This window comes from Dinoponera quadriceps, unplaced genomic scaffold, assembly GCF_001313825.1.
Source record: "Dinoponera quadriceps isolate SergipeBrazil2010 unplaced genomic scaffold, ASM131382v1 scaffold2512, whole genome shotgun sequence".
NCBI lineage: Eukaryota > Metazoa > Arthropoda > Insecta > Hymenoptera > Formicidae > Dinoponera > Dinoponera quadriceps.
This window is the reverse complement of record NW_014556881.1, coordinates 136,280-152,360: the sequence shown is the minus strand read 5'-3', so window position 1 is coordinate 152,360 and position 16,081 is coordinate 136,280. Positions and strand designations below refer to the sequence as shown.

Here is a 16,081-nt window from a genome sequence, read left to right as displayed (position 1 = left end):
GGGGGGGGGGGGAGGTGGGTGGATTCCGTCTGTGCGTCGCACTCGTGATCGGATGTTGATAATCGCCGGGCGGCGCCAGTTTTAGGACGACCGAGAGATCACGAGTTCGCAGTGAGGATCGCGATTTTGTGACCGGTGACGCTGTGCCCGGGAAGAATCTCATCTCGGCGAGACCGTACGTACATTGGAAAGAGAGTCTGGTGCACTGAGAAAAATACCGTCCGGTCACATCAGATCGGATAATCGGAATAATCGGAAAAGATAACGGATATATCCGATCGAGCGTGACTGGCCCGATCAAGTCGTGTTTTGATCCGATGAAAATGACAACGGATGTGCGAAAAGGACGGCTAACTTTCCGATCGGGTTTCATCGGCAACTTCGTCGGATAATGGGGTGTATCCATCGCTTGATCGGATAGCAAAAATAACGATCGGATGCATCGTTTGATCGGTTTACCCGGATGGACATTTTTCTTCGTGTAACGATTACCAAACGTTTAGCGAAATAGTTTCGACCAGGTGATTTGGTTGCTGTAACTGTTTGGTAATTGTTGTGTCGAATTCCTTTTTCCAGCGTAACACACGGATACTCGCGGGGACGTAACGCGAGAACGCGAGGTCGGTCAACGTGTACAGCGGTTCAGTGAGAGAGAGAGAGAGAGAGAGAGACTGCGATGCGTTGTTCATCGACGATATCCGTGGCGGTGAAAGCTATAAGGATGTGTATAATAAAGTCCGCTTCCGGTACTCCCGCGAAGTAGAAGTCCGAGAGGAGAGGGGATCTCGCGCGCGCATCTCCGTCGAGGGGGAGAAACATCTCACGAGAGGGAAAGGAGAGAATAATCCCCCCGGGCGAGAGAGAGAGAGAGAGCAATAATGCAGTGGCAAACGACAAACCTATGCGCCACCGCGTATAAGCATCCCGCGATTATGCAGCTGCGGATGAACAGTAACGAATTTCATTCGTGGTTTCATTCTAGGAAACCGTCCATGGACGACGTCGGAAATCCTACCTCCGTCAACGCACGGTGAGTACTCTCTCGATCTCTCTCTCTCTCTCTCTTTCTCTCTCTCTCTTTCTCTCTCTCTCTCTCCAGATCCCCGATTCGTATTCTACGGGATCTCACGCGACTTCATTTATTTCGCCCATCGACATCCTGTTGTCGATATGACGACTCAGAGATAAATCCAATTTACGCGCATTCAGAATACAAGCTCCTTCTACCCTGTTCGCGTACCCGGGACGCGCACGTGATATGTAAAAATGTGGCGCGTGAGAGGTGTAATTTTCCGAATAATAATTTCGCTCAACGTCGATGCGAGCTCGACGCGACGAATCGCGGACTCGCGTGTCGTCGAACGAGACCGCGTGCTCCGTCGGCACGGACTTTGCGACTTTACGACTTTCCCCCCACGAATCGCCGTAACCGTAAGCATGAGACATTAAATTTAGACTGAAGAAGTAATTGGAGTATTGCTTTAGATTTATATAGAAAATTATCTAGAAGGGATGGAAGGGGGAGGAAGAGGTGACGGTGTAACTAGGATTCCAACTACTCGAATCCTAGTTACTTCTGCTTACGATCAGATTAACCGTCAGAAAGAGAGGGAAGGAGAGAAAGAGAGAGAATTCTATTTTCTTCTGAAGTACACGAATCTAAAGCAACATCCTGATTGGCTCTTCAGTCTAAATTTACATCTTATGCACGGAGAGAACAAATTTTGTCGGGACAGCAAATGTTTGTCATTATGGTAAAACAAAATTTGTTAAGACAGCAAAAAAATTTGTTCTACTCATAACAAATCTTTTTGCTGTCGAAACAAATCTTGAGGTCTTTTTCTCGGAGATTACGTTACATATTATCGCTTGATGCAAAAGCCCGAAAGCTCTCATCTCACCTATTGTTGATCCGGACTTGCGAACGCGGAAGATTCTCGCGAACGTTTCTACGGGCGATTACAATTTCGACGGTGTTACAAGCGCTCGTAAGATTCGTTAATACCGACACCACCGGCCCCGGTAGTTGGAGGGAGCGATTTCCTAGGTAAAAACCTTCCCGGGCAAATCTTATCGACTACGAGATATCTACCCTCCGGCCTCTATCGAGAGCGGCCTATCTGCCGCCGTAACAATTGAACCCGTAATAGAATCACATTTATTCTTATTACCGGGCGAGGTCAACCGACCGGCGAAACTTCGAAGTCTCTTCTCTCTCCCTCTTTTCCTCTTCTTCTTTCTCTCTCTCTCTCTCTCTCTCTCTCGCTCGCTCCCTTTTCGCTACCATCCGACTTTCGGATCGGCTCTCTTGAGCCATTCCACGACCTGCGTTATTTTTCCCCCGAGCTCTCCATCGTTTTCTCGCCATCCTGCCGCGTTTCATGGTCCTTTTGTTTATCCCTGCGGTTTCGACGTGATCCTGATGTGCGTGCGCGCGCGCGCGCGCGCGCGAGATAGTCGTTGTCCCGAGTGGAGGAGGAATCGCTCGGCGACTCGTGTTCCCGTAATAATGCGCGTCGCGCAGAAAATAAATTCGGTCCGAAAGTGGCGTAAAAACGGGGAAAAGGAAAGGGGGGGGGGGAACTCGCACGTACCCCGCGCGCTCATACTCCGCGCGCGAGATAAGCGGCAACGGCGGCGAGAGATGTAATCGGCGCCGCAGTTTCGTTAGCCGGCGATTCAACTTATTTAATATGTACAACCCGTGACTCACCACCCACCTACGTCGCGCGTTCAACGGTGAAGAATCTGCCATTTCGTATCTCGCCCTCCATCTCTCGTGATGTACCTTGGAAGTTGAGCTGCAAGGCCATCAAAGTCTTTAGCCGGGTTATGGAGATGCCGCTTCCGAGATAAATCGGCGTGGTTTTTAGCATAAAAATTCCACCGACTGGACTTCGCGAGCGTACCCTGTCCGTCCGTCCGTCCACTCGAGAGCGCTCTTTACCATTCTCCTCCCTCTCTCAATCTCTCTCTCTCTTTTTCTCTCTTCGCGTTAGATACCGTATTAACCCCGCAGGGTGGAACAATGAGTCTTCAGTACTCGACCGATTTGTCTCTTGGAAGTTTCCTCCTCGATCTGTGTTTCCTCCTTTTTTTACAAATAAACTATACTATATATTATTATATCATCCAACTTTAGCCACATATGTTTGTTCTACAAGCTTGGAAATATGTTCATGAATTTTCGCGGATTTCTCGAGCCATTGTAAGTAGTTGAAACAACCGTCGAATATCAGAGTTATTGTATCAAGAAGAGGTGATTTTTTTCACACTGCGCCGTAAGGGTTGGAAATAATGAATACCAGAAGCGACTCACCGTGCGTCTCGGGACGTGCGAACGCGGAAACGTCTCGAAAGACCGGGATCGAGACGATAATCGAATTATCATCATCGCCGAGGCGAAAGTGCGATGATAAGGGACGGTGGGCGTTGCACGAGGTGCCGATCGTCGTCGGAATAACCGATGCCGCTGCTCCTCCGGGCGACGCAACCTCGCGAGACGCGCCTCCTCTCTCGAGGCCACCGCGCGGCGAGAGAAATTTCGCGAGGACGCGCCCGGCCACTCACGATTAAACCCTTTACGTACGTATTCACCGGTTACCGGCCTCGTCCGACGTGCGACGATGTGCGCTTCCTTTCCCGCGGAACCCCTCGAATCCGGCGAAGCGACGAGCGAAATATCATCGACGGCGCCGCGATTTCGTCTATCGCGGGAAGAGTTCGATGAGCGGTCGAGCCTGTCGCGCGAGTCGCGCGACCGTTAGCGGTGACTCCTTCGGTACCACCATTAATATTAATGCATTCCACCGTTCTCGACGTATTGTACTCGCGTCGACGACGACGACGACGTCGACGCGGCCCGCGTCCAACAATATCGCTCTCGCGTTTCTGTAAGCGACACACTCTCTCTTTCTCTTTTCTGTTTCTCTCCCTATCTCTTTTTCTCTATCTCTCTCTCTCTCTCTCTCTCTCTTTCTCTCTCTCTCGCTCGGAGACCGGCTCGCGGTCTCAGAACGGTTTTGTCCGGTCCGGGCTGAATATTCAAGCCGGCCGATAAATAAAACCTCAAAGGAGGAAAGCGAAACAACGACGCGCTGCATCTCTTCCCTGTCCCCCGTCCGCATCCCCCGCGGCCTCTCGCGCGTTCACTTTTCTTACGCCGTCGGGGCTCCGTCCCTCCGGAGGAGGGACCTCCGTGGAGAGTCGCATTGTCGCACGATTTCCTCCCGTCTTACGAAACGGGCGCGACAATGCGCGTCTCTCTCTCTCTCTCTCTCTCTCTCCGCTCTGTACCTCTGTGCTCCGTTGTGCACCGATGCAGCGTTATGCACCGGAATCCGCCGCTCTTGTTTCGGTGTCGCGCGCAGCAGGAAGGGGAGCCATTAACACTCGATCTCGCGATTTAAGAGAGAGAGAGAGAGAGAGAGAGAGAGAAAGTTATTCCTCGCTATTTTCATTTTCCACGCATGTTCCAATTTGATCGCGTTGAGCGCGCGCGCGCGCCTCGACTTTCACGTCCGCCGAAACGGTAATCGCGTGTGCGATTTGACGGGTGTGACTTTAATTCGCGTTTAATTCGAGAGTCGAAACAACAAGCGCGCGCCGCACGTTGCGTACCGTGCACGAACGAAAAGGACGCATTGCGTTTTCCCGAGTCGACGTTTTATTCCTGGTTCAGGTCTAATTCAGTTCGATATTAAGTGCCTAAAAGTCTTCCGTCGTGCTCCTTTGCTGTTGCAAGTGGGAAAGTTATTGTCGTTTCCTCCATTCGAAGACTTAACGCAGAACTTAACATTTCGACTCGGTTTCGCTCGTTCATTTCGACGATACCCGAGTCGAAATTTTAATCCTACTTTAGGTCTAATTCAGTTCTACGTTAAGTGTTCAAGAGTCCCCCATTGTGCCTTCTCTGCTGCCAGAAGTGGGGAAGTTATCGGCGTTTTCCCCACTCAAGGATTAGAATTAAAATCTAAACTCCGGAGGACCGAATTGCTTTTGTAGTGTTAAAACGAGCGCTTGTTGCGCTCCTTTGATGCCACAAGTGTGAACTCATTTCCGTTCTCTCCGCTTGAAGGCTCGAACGTAGAATTTCAAATTTCGACTCGGCCGTAAACACGCATGGCGTCCCTCGTGAATATGGTGCATAACAGGCCAAGATTTAGAGGTGAGAGACGCGCCCGGGAGTCGTAAGTATAGCCACAGGGTGCCTCCTTTTCCCCCCCCCGCCCCTCTCCCGATACAAAGGAAGGATTACGCGGATATTTGGATGCGTTATCTATCATCGTGAATTATCACGACCCGTGTGTTCCGAACGTTGCTGAAGACTTATTATGCGCAGTGATTTAATAGTCAGAGAGCCCCCCTCTCCCCCCTCTCTCCCACCTGCCCAGCGGAAAGTCGCGTGACGCACATGTCGGCTCGTCCGACGTCGAAGGATGTATTTTCAAGCGTATTTCGCGGCGATCGACCGACGTTATGCACACGCGCAAGCAACGCTACACACACGCACACAGTGGCGGGAGTCGTAGCGAGATGCGCACGTAATCCCAAACAGTCTCTCTCTCTCTCTCTCTCTCTCTCGGTTCTTCCGGTCTGCGGCGGGACGGATTCATCGAACGGCATGCATCCGCGCGCGCGACGACGGAACAGGTTGGTCGAGTTTTAAGCAGTCCGAAGACGTATCGCAAATTAGAAGAACGTGCGTCCGCCGGCTGCGGGGCGACCGCGGGGGTACACGTGGCGCCTGCAGACGCGCAACGTCGAATTTCTGCACGTGGCCCGCGCGGAATCCCTAATAAGTCTCAGCGCGCGCGCGGCTAGACAGAAGTCTCGCGTACGTATCTCGCATGCAGGTTGCCCGCGGTGTGGAGATGGAGCGACGTCACGGATACGTGGGATTCCTCTCGAGCAGCTGGATCACGTGCAGCGGCGGAACGTGAGACTAACTTAAATGCGAATCAGGAACTGTGCGAAGCCGCATCGCGCCGCACGGACGCGAACGAGCGCTCGCTCGCCCCCCGATTTCAATTGTTTTTCCCCCGCGCCGCGATTTGCTCTCCTCGTCACTCCGTCTGATCCACTCGGCCGTAACGCCCGTCCGCCGAGAGATCGAACGGTATCCGCCGGGATGCTGCGCGTCGTCGTGATCGCCGAGGACGACGAGGAAGCGGATTTCTCGCCAAGGCCTGCGATTTACGCAAGTGTGTCTCCCGATATACCCTGGCCTGTCGTTGGGGAATAAGTTTCGTCGGATTTACCTGACTCCGGACGAACGTTCGGGTCGGGGAAAGCCGGAACTTCCGGTTGAAAGAATCGAATTTGGCTCGGAATTCGAAACTTTGCTCGTACATTGCCAGGTGGATTCGAGCGCACTGAGAAACGCGTGTGGTTGGACGTGTCTGACGGGGGAACGAGATTTGCAGTTCTCATGAATCTAGTTTGATTGTTATAGCGAGAAATCGTGTCTCCTTCGACCGAGATGCGTTCGGTTGACGGGCAGATAAACTCTTTTTTTGTCAGTTTGGGAATTTTTACTCGTCGTCAGCGAGCCTCTCTGCAATACGTCACTTTAATTCCGGTCGTTTAGATTCCAATTAAAAGTCGCTGTTAACAAAATATAGCGTATCATCGATCGCTCTATGACTTATTATTTAGGGACGTTATGAATATAGATTGACTCTTATTGAAAGACACGAGGAGAAACCAATGAAATATTTCAGAAAGGGAATAAGCACATCAAGTGTTCGTGATGGTAAAAAGAAGCAAAAAAATAAGGTGACTATTCCCGGGTTAAAGGAAGCAGAATTTTCCGTCCTCACGAACCAAATTCGGTTTTTGCGGCTAAAAATTCCGTTGTTTTCAATTAAACTGCGTTTGCTTAACCATTGTCAGACAGACCCGATCAAACTCAGTCTTCAGTCTATGCAACATCGATTTCGTCGCGAGCTCTTCCTAATCCCTGCAGCGCCGAGTAAATTGTTGGCGTTTTCACGCACGGTGCATATTTCGTGTATATCTTACAAAACGGCACTTATGTTTACCATGTGGATCGCATCGTGTCGCGTCGTAAGGCCGCCGCCTCGGCCGAGATATCCGCGAGATATCGAGCCCGATGTCATCGTACCCCTTTCTTACCGGCGGATTTGGAACGGAATACCGCGCGAGATCGGGATGCTGTCGACGAAAAATCTCTTAACAGCAAAACCCAGAAAGTAACAATAGGTATTTTCATTAGTCGAGTGGTTCGGTCCAATGGTAGATATTTGATTCGCTTTTTACCGCCACTGCCCCGCATTCCGGTCCGGCGTAGCCGCTTCGTCGAACGGGATCGGAAAAACGTCCCGCAAAGCTCCCGGGCCTCTCTTCACGAGCGTGTAACGTCGGAAGAAATCCCGTTTTAGAAGTAAATAGCATTGTGAATATATACTACGAATGGCGCTTTATTTATTCCGGAATTTCTCTCTCTCTCTCCGCACGTGCGGCCGCGCGCGAAACAAGAACTCTCGAAAATCGTCGTTGTTCGTCTCACCGATCGAAATATTGTTTTCAAGGTCTCCCTACCGTGATCAGGGCGGGATCAGAAAAAGGAGGAGCGAAAAGGCGGGGAAACAAAAACCATCGAGATTCTCCATCGGGCTTTATCCCTCTCTCTCTCTCTCTCTCGCCTGAGCTGTTTCGCGATGCACTTTGGATTTGCCTTTGTGTAACAACTAAAACGGCCCGCGTATCTTATCTAATCTCAATATAATTGCGTGCGCACGTCATATAAAATAGCTTATTATACTATAGAAAAGTTGATTCCGGGGACCATAATGCGGGGTTTGGAAATTAGCTCTTGCCCGTCCGCCGCCTATCTACAATGGTGATGATTATGTCTACTTATAGGTATAACTACCTACGTGCGCCAAACTACCCGTCTACCGTCCGAAATCATCTTCGCGGTCTCCTGCCTTCGTCGTCGTTCCTCCTCCCCCCCTCCCCTCCCCCCTCCTCTTCTCGCCCGATGAGCTTGTCGAAACTAGTTTATGAAACGAGTTCGGAACCAATGACCTCTCTTCGTCTCCTCCGCGTAGTTGTACGTAGGTGTTACCACGGCGGTGTATAGTGACGAAGCTTGTTTATGTGTTACAGATTTGAGGAGAGACACTACGCTTTCGAAAGGTAACGCTCACCACTTTACTCAAAATGCATGCCGCTTTTCGTTTATATAAATACCCCCGCAGTCTTCCTCCCTTTCTCTTACTTACGCGCGTGAGTTGCCGGCTCTCCGTGTCTCGACCTTCCCGTGAAAAAAAAGTGAATACGTAGCGAATAATGTAGCTTAATAAGTAGCGAACTGAAAATCTGCTGGATATTTGCCGACTGAAATGTTCGACCGTTGCAACCGAATAATTTATTCCGTATATCAAATATACGCGGTATATACTGAGAGAGAAATATAGCTATTTTTTTGGGGGGGGGGGGGTAACAATATCCTTCTTTTTCATTTTAATCGCAAAGATAAGTTAAAGCAACACGCACGTAAGGGTTATCGTCATTAATGTTATATAGTAACGTTTGCTGGAAGAACAGTTGTCCCGATGATCTTTGTGGTTAAAATGAAACGACGGGACGTTGGTGCGCGCGCGAAATATAGATAATTTCCACTACGCTTCCAAGCGCAGCGCACAATCGGCACAATTCTCTTTCTCTCTCTCTTGCGGCTCTGCATAATACATACGCCGTTAATGTCTCGTACGCGCCCTGTAATAAGGGACTTTCCCGTGGCGGGCGACGGAATAAAACGTCGGCCGGGTGACGAGACGCGATTATGTAAAAAAAAAAAGAAGAGGAACTCTAGAGCGCGCCGAATTGCAAAGCAGAGAGTCGGGTTTTCGGCGCCTGTCGAATGCCAGCGCCTAACGCATTCTCGTTGTATTATAATAAGCGCGCGCGCGCGCCGCCCGGCTTTTGTTTCACGAATGATTGCCGAGTGGTGGGCCTCCTCGTTCTCGCCTTGTGCGGATCGTACAGGAGGAGATCTCTCTCCCCGAAGAGAGCGGGGCTTTTATCGTGGCTAGGAGGAAGGCTGAGCCGTCGACGACGACGATCATTCGCGCCTTTGAAGCCCGTCGGGGACCCTCCGGCGTGCCGCGTGCCGAACTCGACTTCGCGCGTCGTCATCGATACGGTTGATCCCGACATATTGCTCCTTTTAATCGCCATCACGTCGATTACACCGACGACCGCCGTCCCGTTCGCCCGCTGACAGCTTCCTTATTACGACGGAAAATAGGAATGCTACTTACTACGGGGGCGTCCTGTAAAAAAGAGAGAGAGAGAAAGAGGGAGGGGGAGGTACGCGAGCGATATAGAGTTCAACGCTCGATTCAGCTCGGCACAATTCCGCCGAGCGTCGTCCCCGCGCGAGACCGTCTTAAAAGGCGCTTTAAATCGGCGTGTCGTGAAAGAATCCCATAGAGATGCGGCGTATAAAGGCATTCCACCAACCCTACCCCTCCTCTTCCTCCTCCTCTTCCTCCCTTTTTTTTTCCTCTCTCATCAAGGTTCGGCGTATCGATCTATCCCGGTTCGGGAGTATTTCTCGCGCCGGCGGTGTCTCATCGCATCGCTCCGCGGTATTATTCGTTCCCGAATTATTTATATATATCACCTTCCTTCCTCCCTCCCTCCCTACTTTCTTCACTGTATGATGAGCGATCTTAACGATGCGACTCCCGATATCGACGATGTGATTTACATCTTGCGTTTCGATTTCCTTCGCTCGACCGGCGCAACACCCGCTTGCGGCTCTTCCTTCTTTCTCTTCTTGTTTTCTCTCGCTTTCTTCCTCTCTCTCTCTCTCTCTCTCACTCTCTATCTCTTATTTTTGTAGAAATTCGCTATTCCATCGGGCATATTCAACGTATCGCGCGAAACGTTAATAATAAAAGCGAGACATATATTCGGGGATTCCCGCGACAAGTACGGAGCTCCTACTCATTTATTCCATAAATCTGACGATAAATAACCGACATATTGGGGTACGCTCGCGTGGCTCCCGGGTCCTGCGGCTGCTTATCGTATCCCACAAATGCGCCGGAACGCATTTAAAATGTATTGAACTGTCACGGGGCGGTGGTTTCCTGGATTTTTACATTTTTCATCGGCGCCCAGGCTGCAGGCCCGCGCGGATTAGTAAGTTATTGTTGTTCTAAGTGTGCCGGTCAAAGGGAGTGAACCCTCCCCCCGAGAGCTCCGTCGAGAGAGAAAGTAATCCTGACCATAACGGCTGGCACCCCACAAAATTTCTCTCTCTCTCTCTCTCTCTCTTTCCTCGTTGCTGACGCGTTGAAGTTCGTTGAACTTCGCAGTCTGTTTCGACAATTTCCTTCTAGTCTCCCTCGACTATAGTCGAAGACTATCAGTGAAAAATGTTATGTAACAAGGACGGAGATACGGTAACCTATAGCAGATCTTTGTCGGGACATCCTCTTTTGCACCCTCTAATAGTAAAGTGGGGTCAAATTGACCCCACGGTTTCGTTTATCTTACAGCGTACACACGTTGTTTTCTTAAGGATTGGTGCATGTTATTATTTACTTCTTTTATCCGTTTTGTACATTGATTACGTTATGAGAAATGAACAGAGCGTGGGGTCGGTCATCCAATCCCCACTTTCCTGGATACGTTGAAAATCTACCTTGTCATTAGAGAGTTAAAGTAATAAAAACAATTCGGACACGGACACAATTGACAAAGGCGAAACGCGGGCACGTTTTACGCGGTCGAGATATCACGGGATTTATATATTCGATCGTTACACAGGCCATATGGGAATATAGGCCAATTTGGTGTTAGAAAAGAGCCGATACGTTGCGGTGAAGCCGACAGATATCGACCTTCGATTTTGCACCTCATTTTCATACATACACGTTTGCGTGGCGTTTATAGCGGCGTTTCCTCTCCTCTCTTCCAGGGAAACTTTTAATACACGCGTCCCATGTTGCTTTCCTATCATCATCGACAGGTCGAAGAGAGTTCACGGGTTTAAAAACGAGAAAGATATCCTCCACGTGGGAATTTAAGTCCCACTTATTTTTCAGACGCGCTGAAAAACCCCGAGTCCGAAAAGTTCTTCGCGCCTACTTTCTGCGGCAATACGAAAGAAGTGCGCGATCGTTGACACTCTGCGAATATTTATCCCGCTTGATTTCCCGCGGAAATAAAACAGGGATTTAAGCACGACACGATCGAGCGGGGTAAATAAAGACCGAGAGAGAGAGAGAGAGAGAGACGGGAGAGCGAGGACCCGTCGCGAGATTCTTACTTCTGGATTAAACTCGTGACATTAATGGGCGCGGCAGGACAATTCACCCCAATTAATCCCGACGTGCGAGGGTGGGAGGGAGAGGGCGAATCTTATACCGGGATCAACTAAGACCGGGTTTCGAGCTAATCTGCATCGGCAGATTGCCCTGAGAATTGACACCGAGAATTTTGTCTCACCCTTCGAAGTGGTAACATTTGACGTCTCATCTCGAATCAAACCCTCGACCATCGCGTCCTTATATATAGCTTCCACCCCGCGCGCCTTTTGCCACAAGACACAAACTCGATGCATATATTACGTCGCCTTAATTGGAAAGCGTTCCCCGAGCAACTTGAAACAACGTGACTACGACGACGACGTCGTCTTCTTCTCCCTCCCCTTTCTCCCTTCTCCTCTCTCTCTCTCTCTCTCTCTTTCAACGTATCATATCATATCGCCGTGCGCGTTTTTACATATGACTCGATTTATGACCAAAGCGCGTTGATTAACGTTTGTTCGTTTCCACTTGAAATTTCGTCGTTGCTTTCACGCGTCTCGTACGGAACCGCCGTGTCTGAAATCTAGGCTACACGTTCCTTTCGCGCCGTCGAGACTCGACCAGCTTCCGTTACCGGGGAAAATCGAGTAACGACCTTTCTCTCGCGCAAGCGTTGTTCTCTCTCTCTCTCTCTCTCTCTCTCTCTCTCGATAGAACATATTAAGCGGATTGTAAAACATAATTTTGTTGCCGCGCATTGACTCGCTCCGTCGCTGATAATAAGACAACCGCGCGAAACCCGTAATTATAGTCGGTGAGATAGCGCGAGGATACTCTCTCCCTTTCTTTCTCTCTTTTTCTCATTCTCGAGTCTCGGCGGTATAAAAGTACGCCGCTATAGAATTGTAAATATATGGAAATGCTTTCCCGAGCTTTTGAGCGGTGCAACAAGAGGACTCGCGCGCGCCTCTTAAATTACGTATTTAAGACGCGCGAGAAGGAGCCGCGCCGTGAACGCCGTTCCGAATCGACGTGAGACACCGTAACGGTGCAGACTGCATTTTTGCCCCGTATTTACTCGTCAAAGGATGATACTTCGTCTTTGGGCGCGTCCGTACGTCGTCTCCCAACGTCGCGACGTAAGGCGTAGAACGCGATTTCGATAGTGGAATAGAAGCGCCGGAGCGAAAACATCATCCCCCTTTCATCCGATCCAATGCCGTCCAGGCATTCCAAACGTTTCGTTTAATTAGCACCCTGCGTTTTCTCGCAGCTCGTAAAAAGGCAGGAACCGGCCGAATGTGCACGTGGGCCTACCCACGGTACTTCTGTAGGGGGATAAAAAATTTCCGGCCGTTTCACGGTAATTAAAGATGTTGCAATAAAGTGAAAGAGGTTCTTTCCTTTAATTCGCGCGGTGTCTTACATTCGCCGAAATTCGCCGTTAATCTTGCAAATTCCGCCGTGCTCGAATGGAAAATCCCGAGGTGTAACAATGTATATTTATGTCTGTTGCTTCTTAATTTTATATATGGTTACTTATTATTGTTGCTGTTATCTCTGTGCCGAGACGACAAGGAAGAATTATTCCAGGATTGTTTGATATTCGATTAATATCTCAATATTCACCTTGCATTTGATCTACAATCCCTGGCCATATTATTGTAGACGCAATTTGATTTTTGCCCGATTGGAGTAAGTTTCGGTGTCAATCAATGTTTTCACCTCTGCAGCAACAGAGTAAATGAAGCAACAAACTTTTCTTTCATAATTTGTTTATTACTATTTTCTTTTTCATCAGTATTAGGAAATTTCAATAGGATTTGGCGATTCGAAAGGGGTAAGAAAGAAAAAGTTTCAAATTTTGCCAACTCGTAATTTTGATTCGCGTTATTGATGTTTTGACGATTCCGTAGCGGGCGGCGATGCTTGACAATTGTTGGAATTATATTTCGCGCCAACGAACAACGCACACACGCATAACGCGGATTACGTGGGTTCAATTTCATTGTTCCTATCGGTTTTTGTTATAATATTTAATCGACTCCTCGTCGGCATTCTGTTCATTATATGTACGCGGTTTTTCTGATTGAATTATATCGTACGCGAGTGCTAGTGTAATGTCAGTGTCAATGCCATGATGAAGAATCCGAAGCCGCCGGGATGTTGGATCGAGAAGCCAAGACGGAAGTCACGGGACGTTGGAACGCGACCAGCGATACATTACACGTTTCAGGTGTGTCAAATCACTTATTAACACGTTGACTGCCATGACGGTCACCGACGACTAACACTGTGATACCACCGGTCTCTTAAGTTATGTACAAAGTACGTAATATACGAAGTATAATTAATTGCATAGGAAAACTCGGTTGTGTAATCGGTAGAGAGCGAATGAAATGAGGTAAAAGATATATATACACGCGTCTATATTTATATTTATTCGTATCTTTAATCTGTAATTCAATCATCGGTTAAATGTTTGATTGGTCTGTAATTATATGTTCAATTAACGATAACATAAGACGAAAATGTAAAATGTGGTTTTACGTGGTATTTATCTCTTTAATCTAAGCGATTTTTCCTTCCGAACCTCGATGATCGTCGATTGTCGTGTCGGTAAACTTCGATAATTTTGCGAGTGTTCTTACGGGAGCGGAAGGGAAATCGATTACAGTGCTGTAAAGTTATCGCTTTTCGCTTCTCTCGCGAGGAAGAAAAAGAGACGAGTGTAGCGCCGGCGGCGCGAGCGACGGTAGTATAAATCTTACTTAGGGTCGGAATACACACACGTGCTACGGGCGAAATAGTTATTCATAAGCAATGGACCATAAATTATATAATACAATGTTATATCACTAAATTATTGAAAATACCGGTAAATTTCCTATCGAGCTTAGACGGCGTATTCACGTATCCATCTTGCGTTGCCGCGGCGCTCGCGGTCTTATCGGCCCAAGACTTCCGATTTATGTTCCGTTGTATTCTGCTACGAATATTCGACACAAGGCGCAGAAGCTGAGGAATAATAATTTCCCGAAAGCAGCAAATAATTATAAATAATCGAAGAAAATTCGATGGTGATGGATTTTAGTAGTTACATATTTTGATATAATTTTATGTGAATATATATAAAGAGAAAAAGGTTTCTTTAGATTTGGTATTTCTATTTGACTAGAACTTGTTTCATAGAAACAACATATGTGTATACTCGCACGAAATATTATTTGTTTGGGTGAAAGTTGTATTGTTTCATTCAAGAAAACTTTATCATTCAACAGAAAGAACGTCGTTATTTGAAATAATATCTTTCAACTGAATAAAATATTATTCGGTTACAATAAATATGTAAAATGAACCGAGTAATTTCTTGACAAGAAAATGATCCTTCGTTTCAAACAAATTTTTTATTTAAGATAAAGATACATATTCGCTGAAAAAGTCTAACAGTCGTACTTATTGATCGAGACGTTAGTTTCTCCCGAGCGTGCCGATGATAAGATTTGTTTGGGCGGGTTTAAGTCGGTTTCGCCTTAAACAATTCCATTTGCATGGCAAATAATCAAACAATTTTCTTTGACATTTAAATTAGCGACCAAATTTATTAAAATTCGAAGAAATCTTTTTCTCAGTGTATTCAAGAGAGATCTTGACGATCGTGTAGAAATAAAATATCAAGGAACAGTTTTGAGACTGCCAAGCTTTTCGGATGTATAATTTCGAAGAGAATTCATCACATAGCGGCGGATATGTACGACTAAGTCGAATGGCGCGCCGCCGGTCGGCCAAATATTAATCAGGTGGAGAAATGTCTTCACGAGAAACGCCCAGTTCGCGGGGCAATCTTGTAAAACGTTATTCCAACTAAACTGTCATAAACGGGAGGAAATGAAAAGAGCTGCTTAATAGCTTATATATGCAAATACCGCGCGGCAGATTGCGCCGAGTGCTCTCGAGTGAGAGAAATGACGGTGCTCGAGAAAGCGGTGGCCGAAAGGGTGACTCTGTCGTTTGTGTACCCTCGAGAAGTTCTTCGCGATAAGCGGAGTTTCAGCAAGGAGCAACATACGGAAACGCAAACGAATCTTGCCGCCACCCTCATACCTACCGATCGACGTGTGTCCCGTGCAGCGTCGAGATCGATGCTATCGATCAAAAAAAACGGTCGGGGCGAGACTCTCCCGATGGATTTTTTTAATTACGCCAGGGCCAAATTGCGAATAGCCCAAAAACACGAGGCAATCGTGAAATAGCAGGTTGCGCGTCGCGCCATTATCAGGGACGCGCGATCTAAATTCGAGAGAAGCATAATTAAAGCGGAGTCGGTGTCCCCCGCGGAATACCGAAGGAGGAGGATCGCTCCTCGATCCGACTTCTTGATCCAATTATCGCGTCCGAATTATCCGAGCTTCCTTCCCGTTAACTCCTCCGATCCCATCGCCGCATCGGGTTTAAGTCGGTTTCGCCTTAAACAATTCCATTTGCATGGCAAATAATCAAACAATTTTCTTTGACATTTAAATTAGCGAAAGAATGACAGGCGAGCGAAACGCAGAGTTGCGGCGCCGTCCTATAATTTTCCACGAGCGCCAACTAACCGGATATAATTCGTCATTTACATCCGAGCTATCTCAGGAAATCCGATAGTATGTCGATAAAGCGAGAGAGAGAGAGACGCGTTATTCCGTCCGAGTATCTTATATTTTCCCATCAATTTTGCATCGCCGTGCGAATGTAACGCACGTTCATAATTCGCTTCTCGAACTCACACGATTCGGGGGGGGGGGGGG

General features: G+C 48.1%; 1 protein-coding gene across 4 annotated transcripts in view; it reads left to right on the top strand.

The window, feature by feature from the left end:
• The window catches only part of LOC106748357, a 181,680-nt gene that overhangs the window by 100,953 nt on the left and 64,646 nt on the right, over positions 1-16,081 (top strand). For 2 of the 4 annotated variants that reach the window (XM_014626789.1, XM_014626786.1), the window contains exons 22-23: positions 983-1,030; positions 8,134-8,163. In XM_014626789.1, coding sequence (XP_014482275.1) covers positions 983-1,030; positions 8,134-8,163 — 78 coding nt within the window. The remainder of the gene's footprint in view (positions 1-982; positions 1,031-8,133; positions 8,164-16,081) is intronic. The other 2 variants (XM_014626788.1, XM_014626787.1) reach the window with 2 other exon arrangements.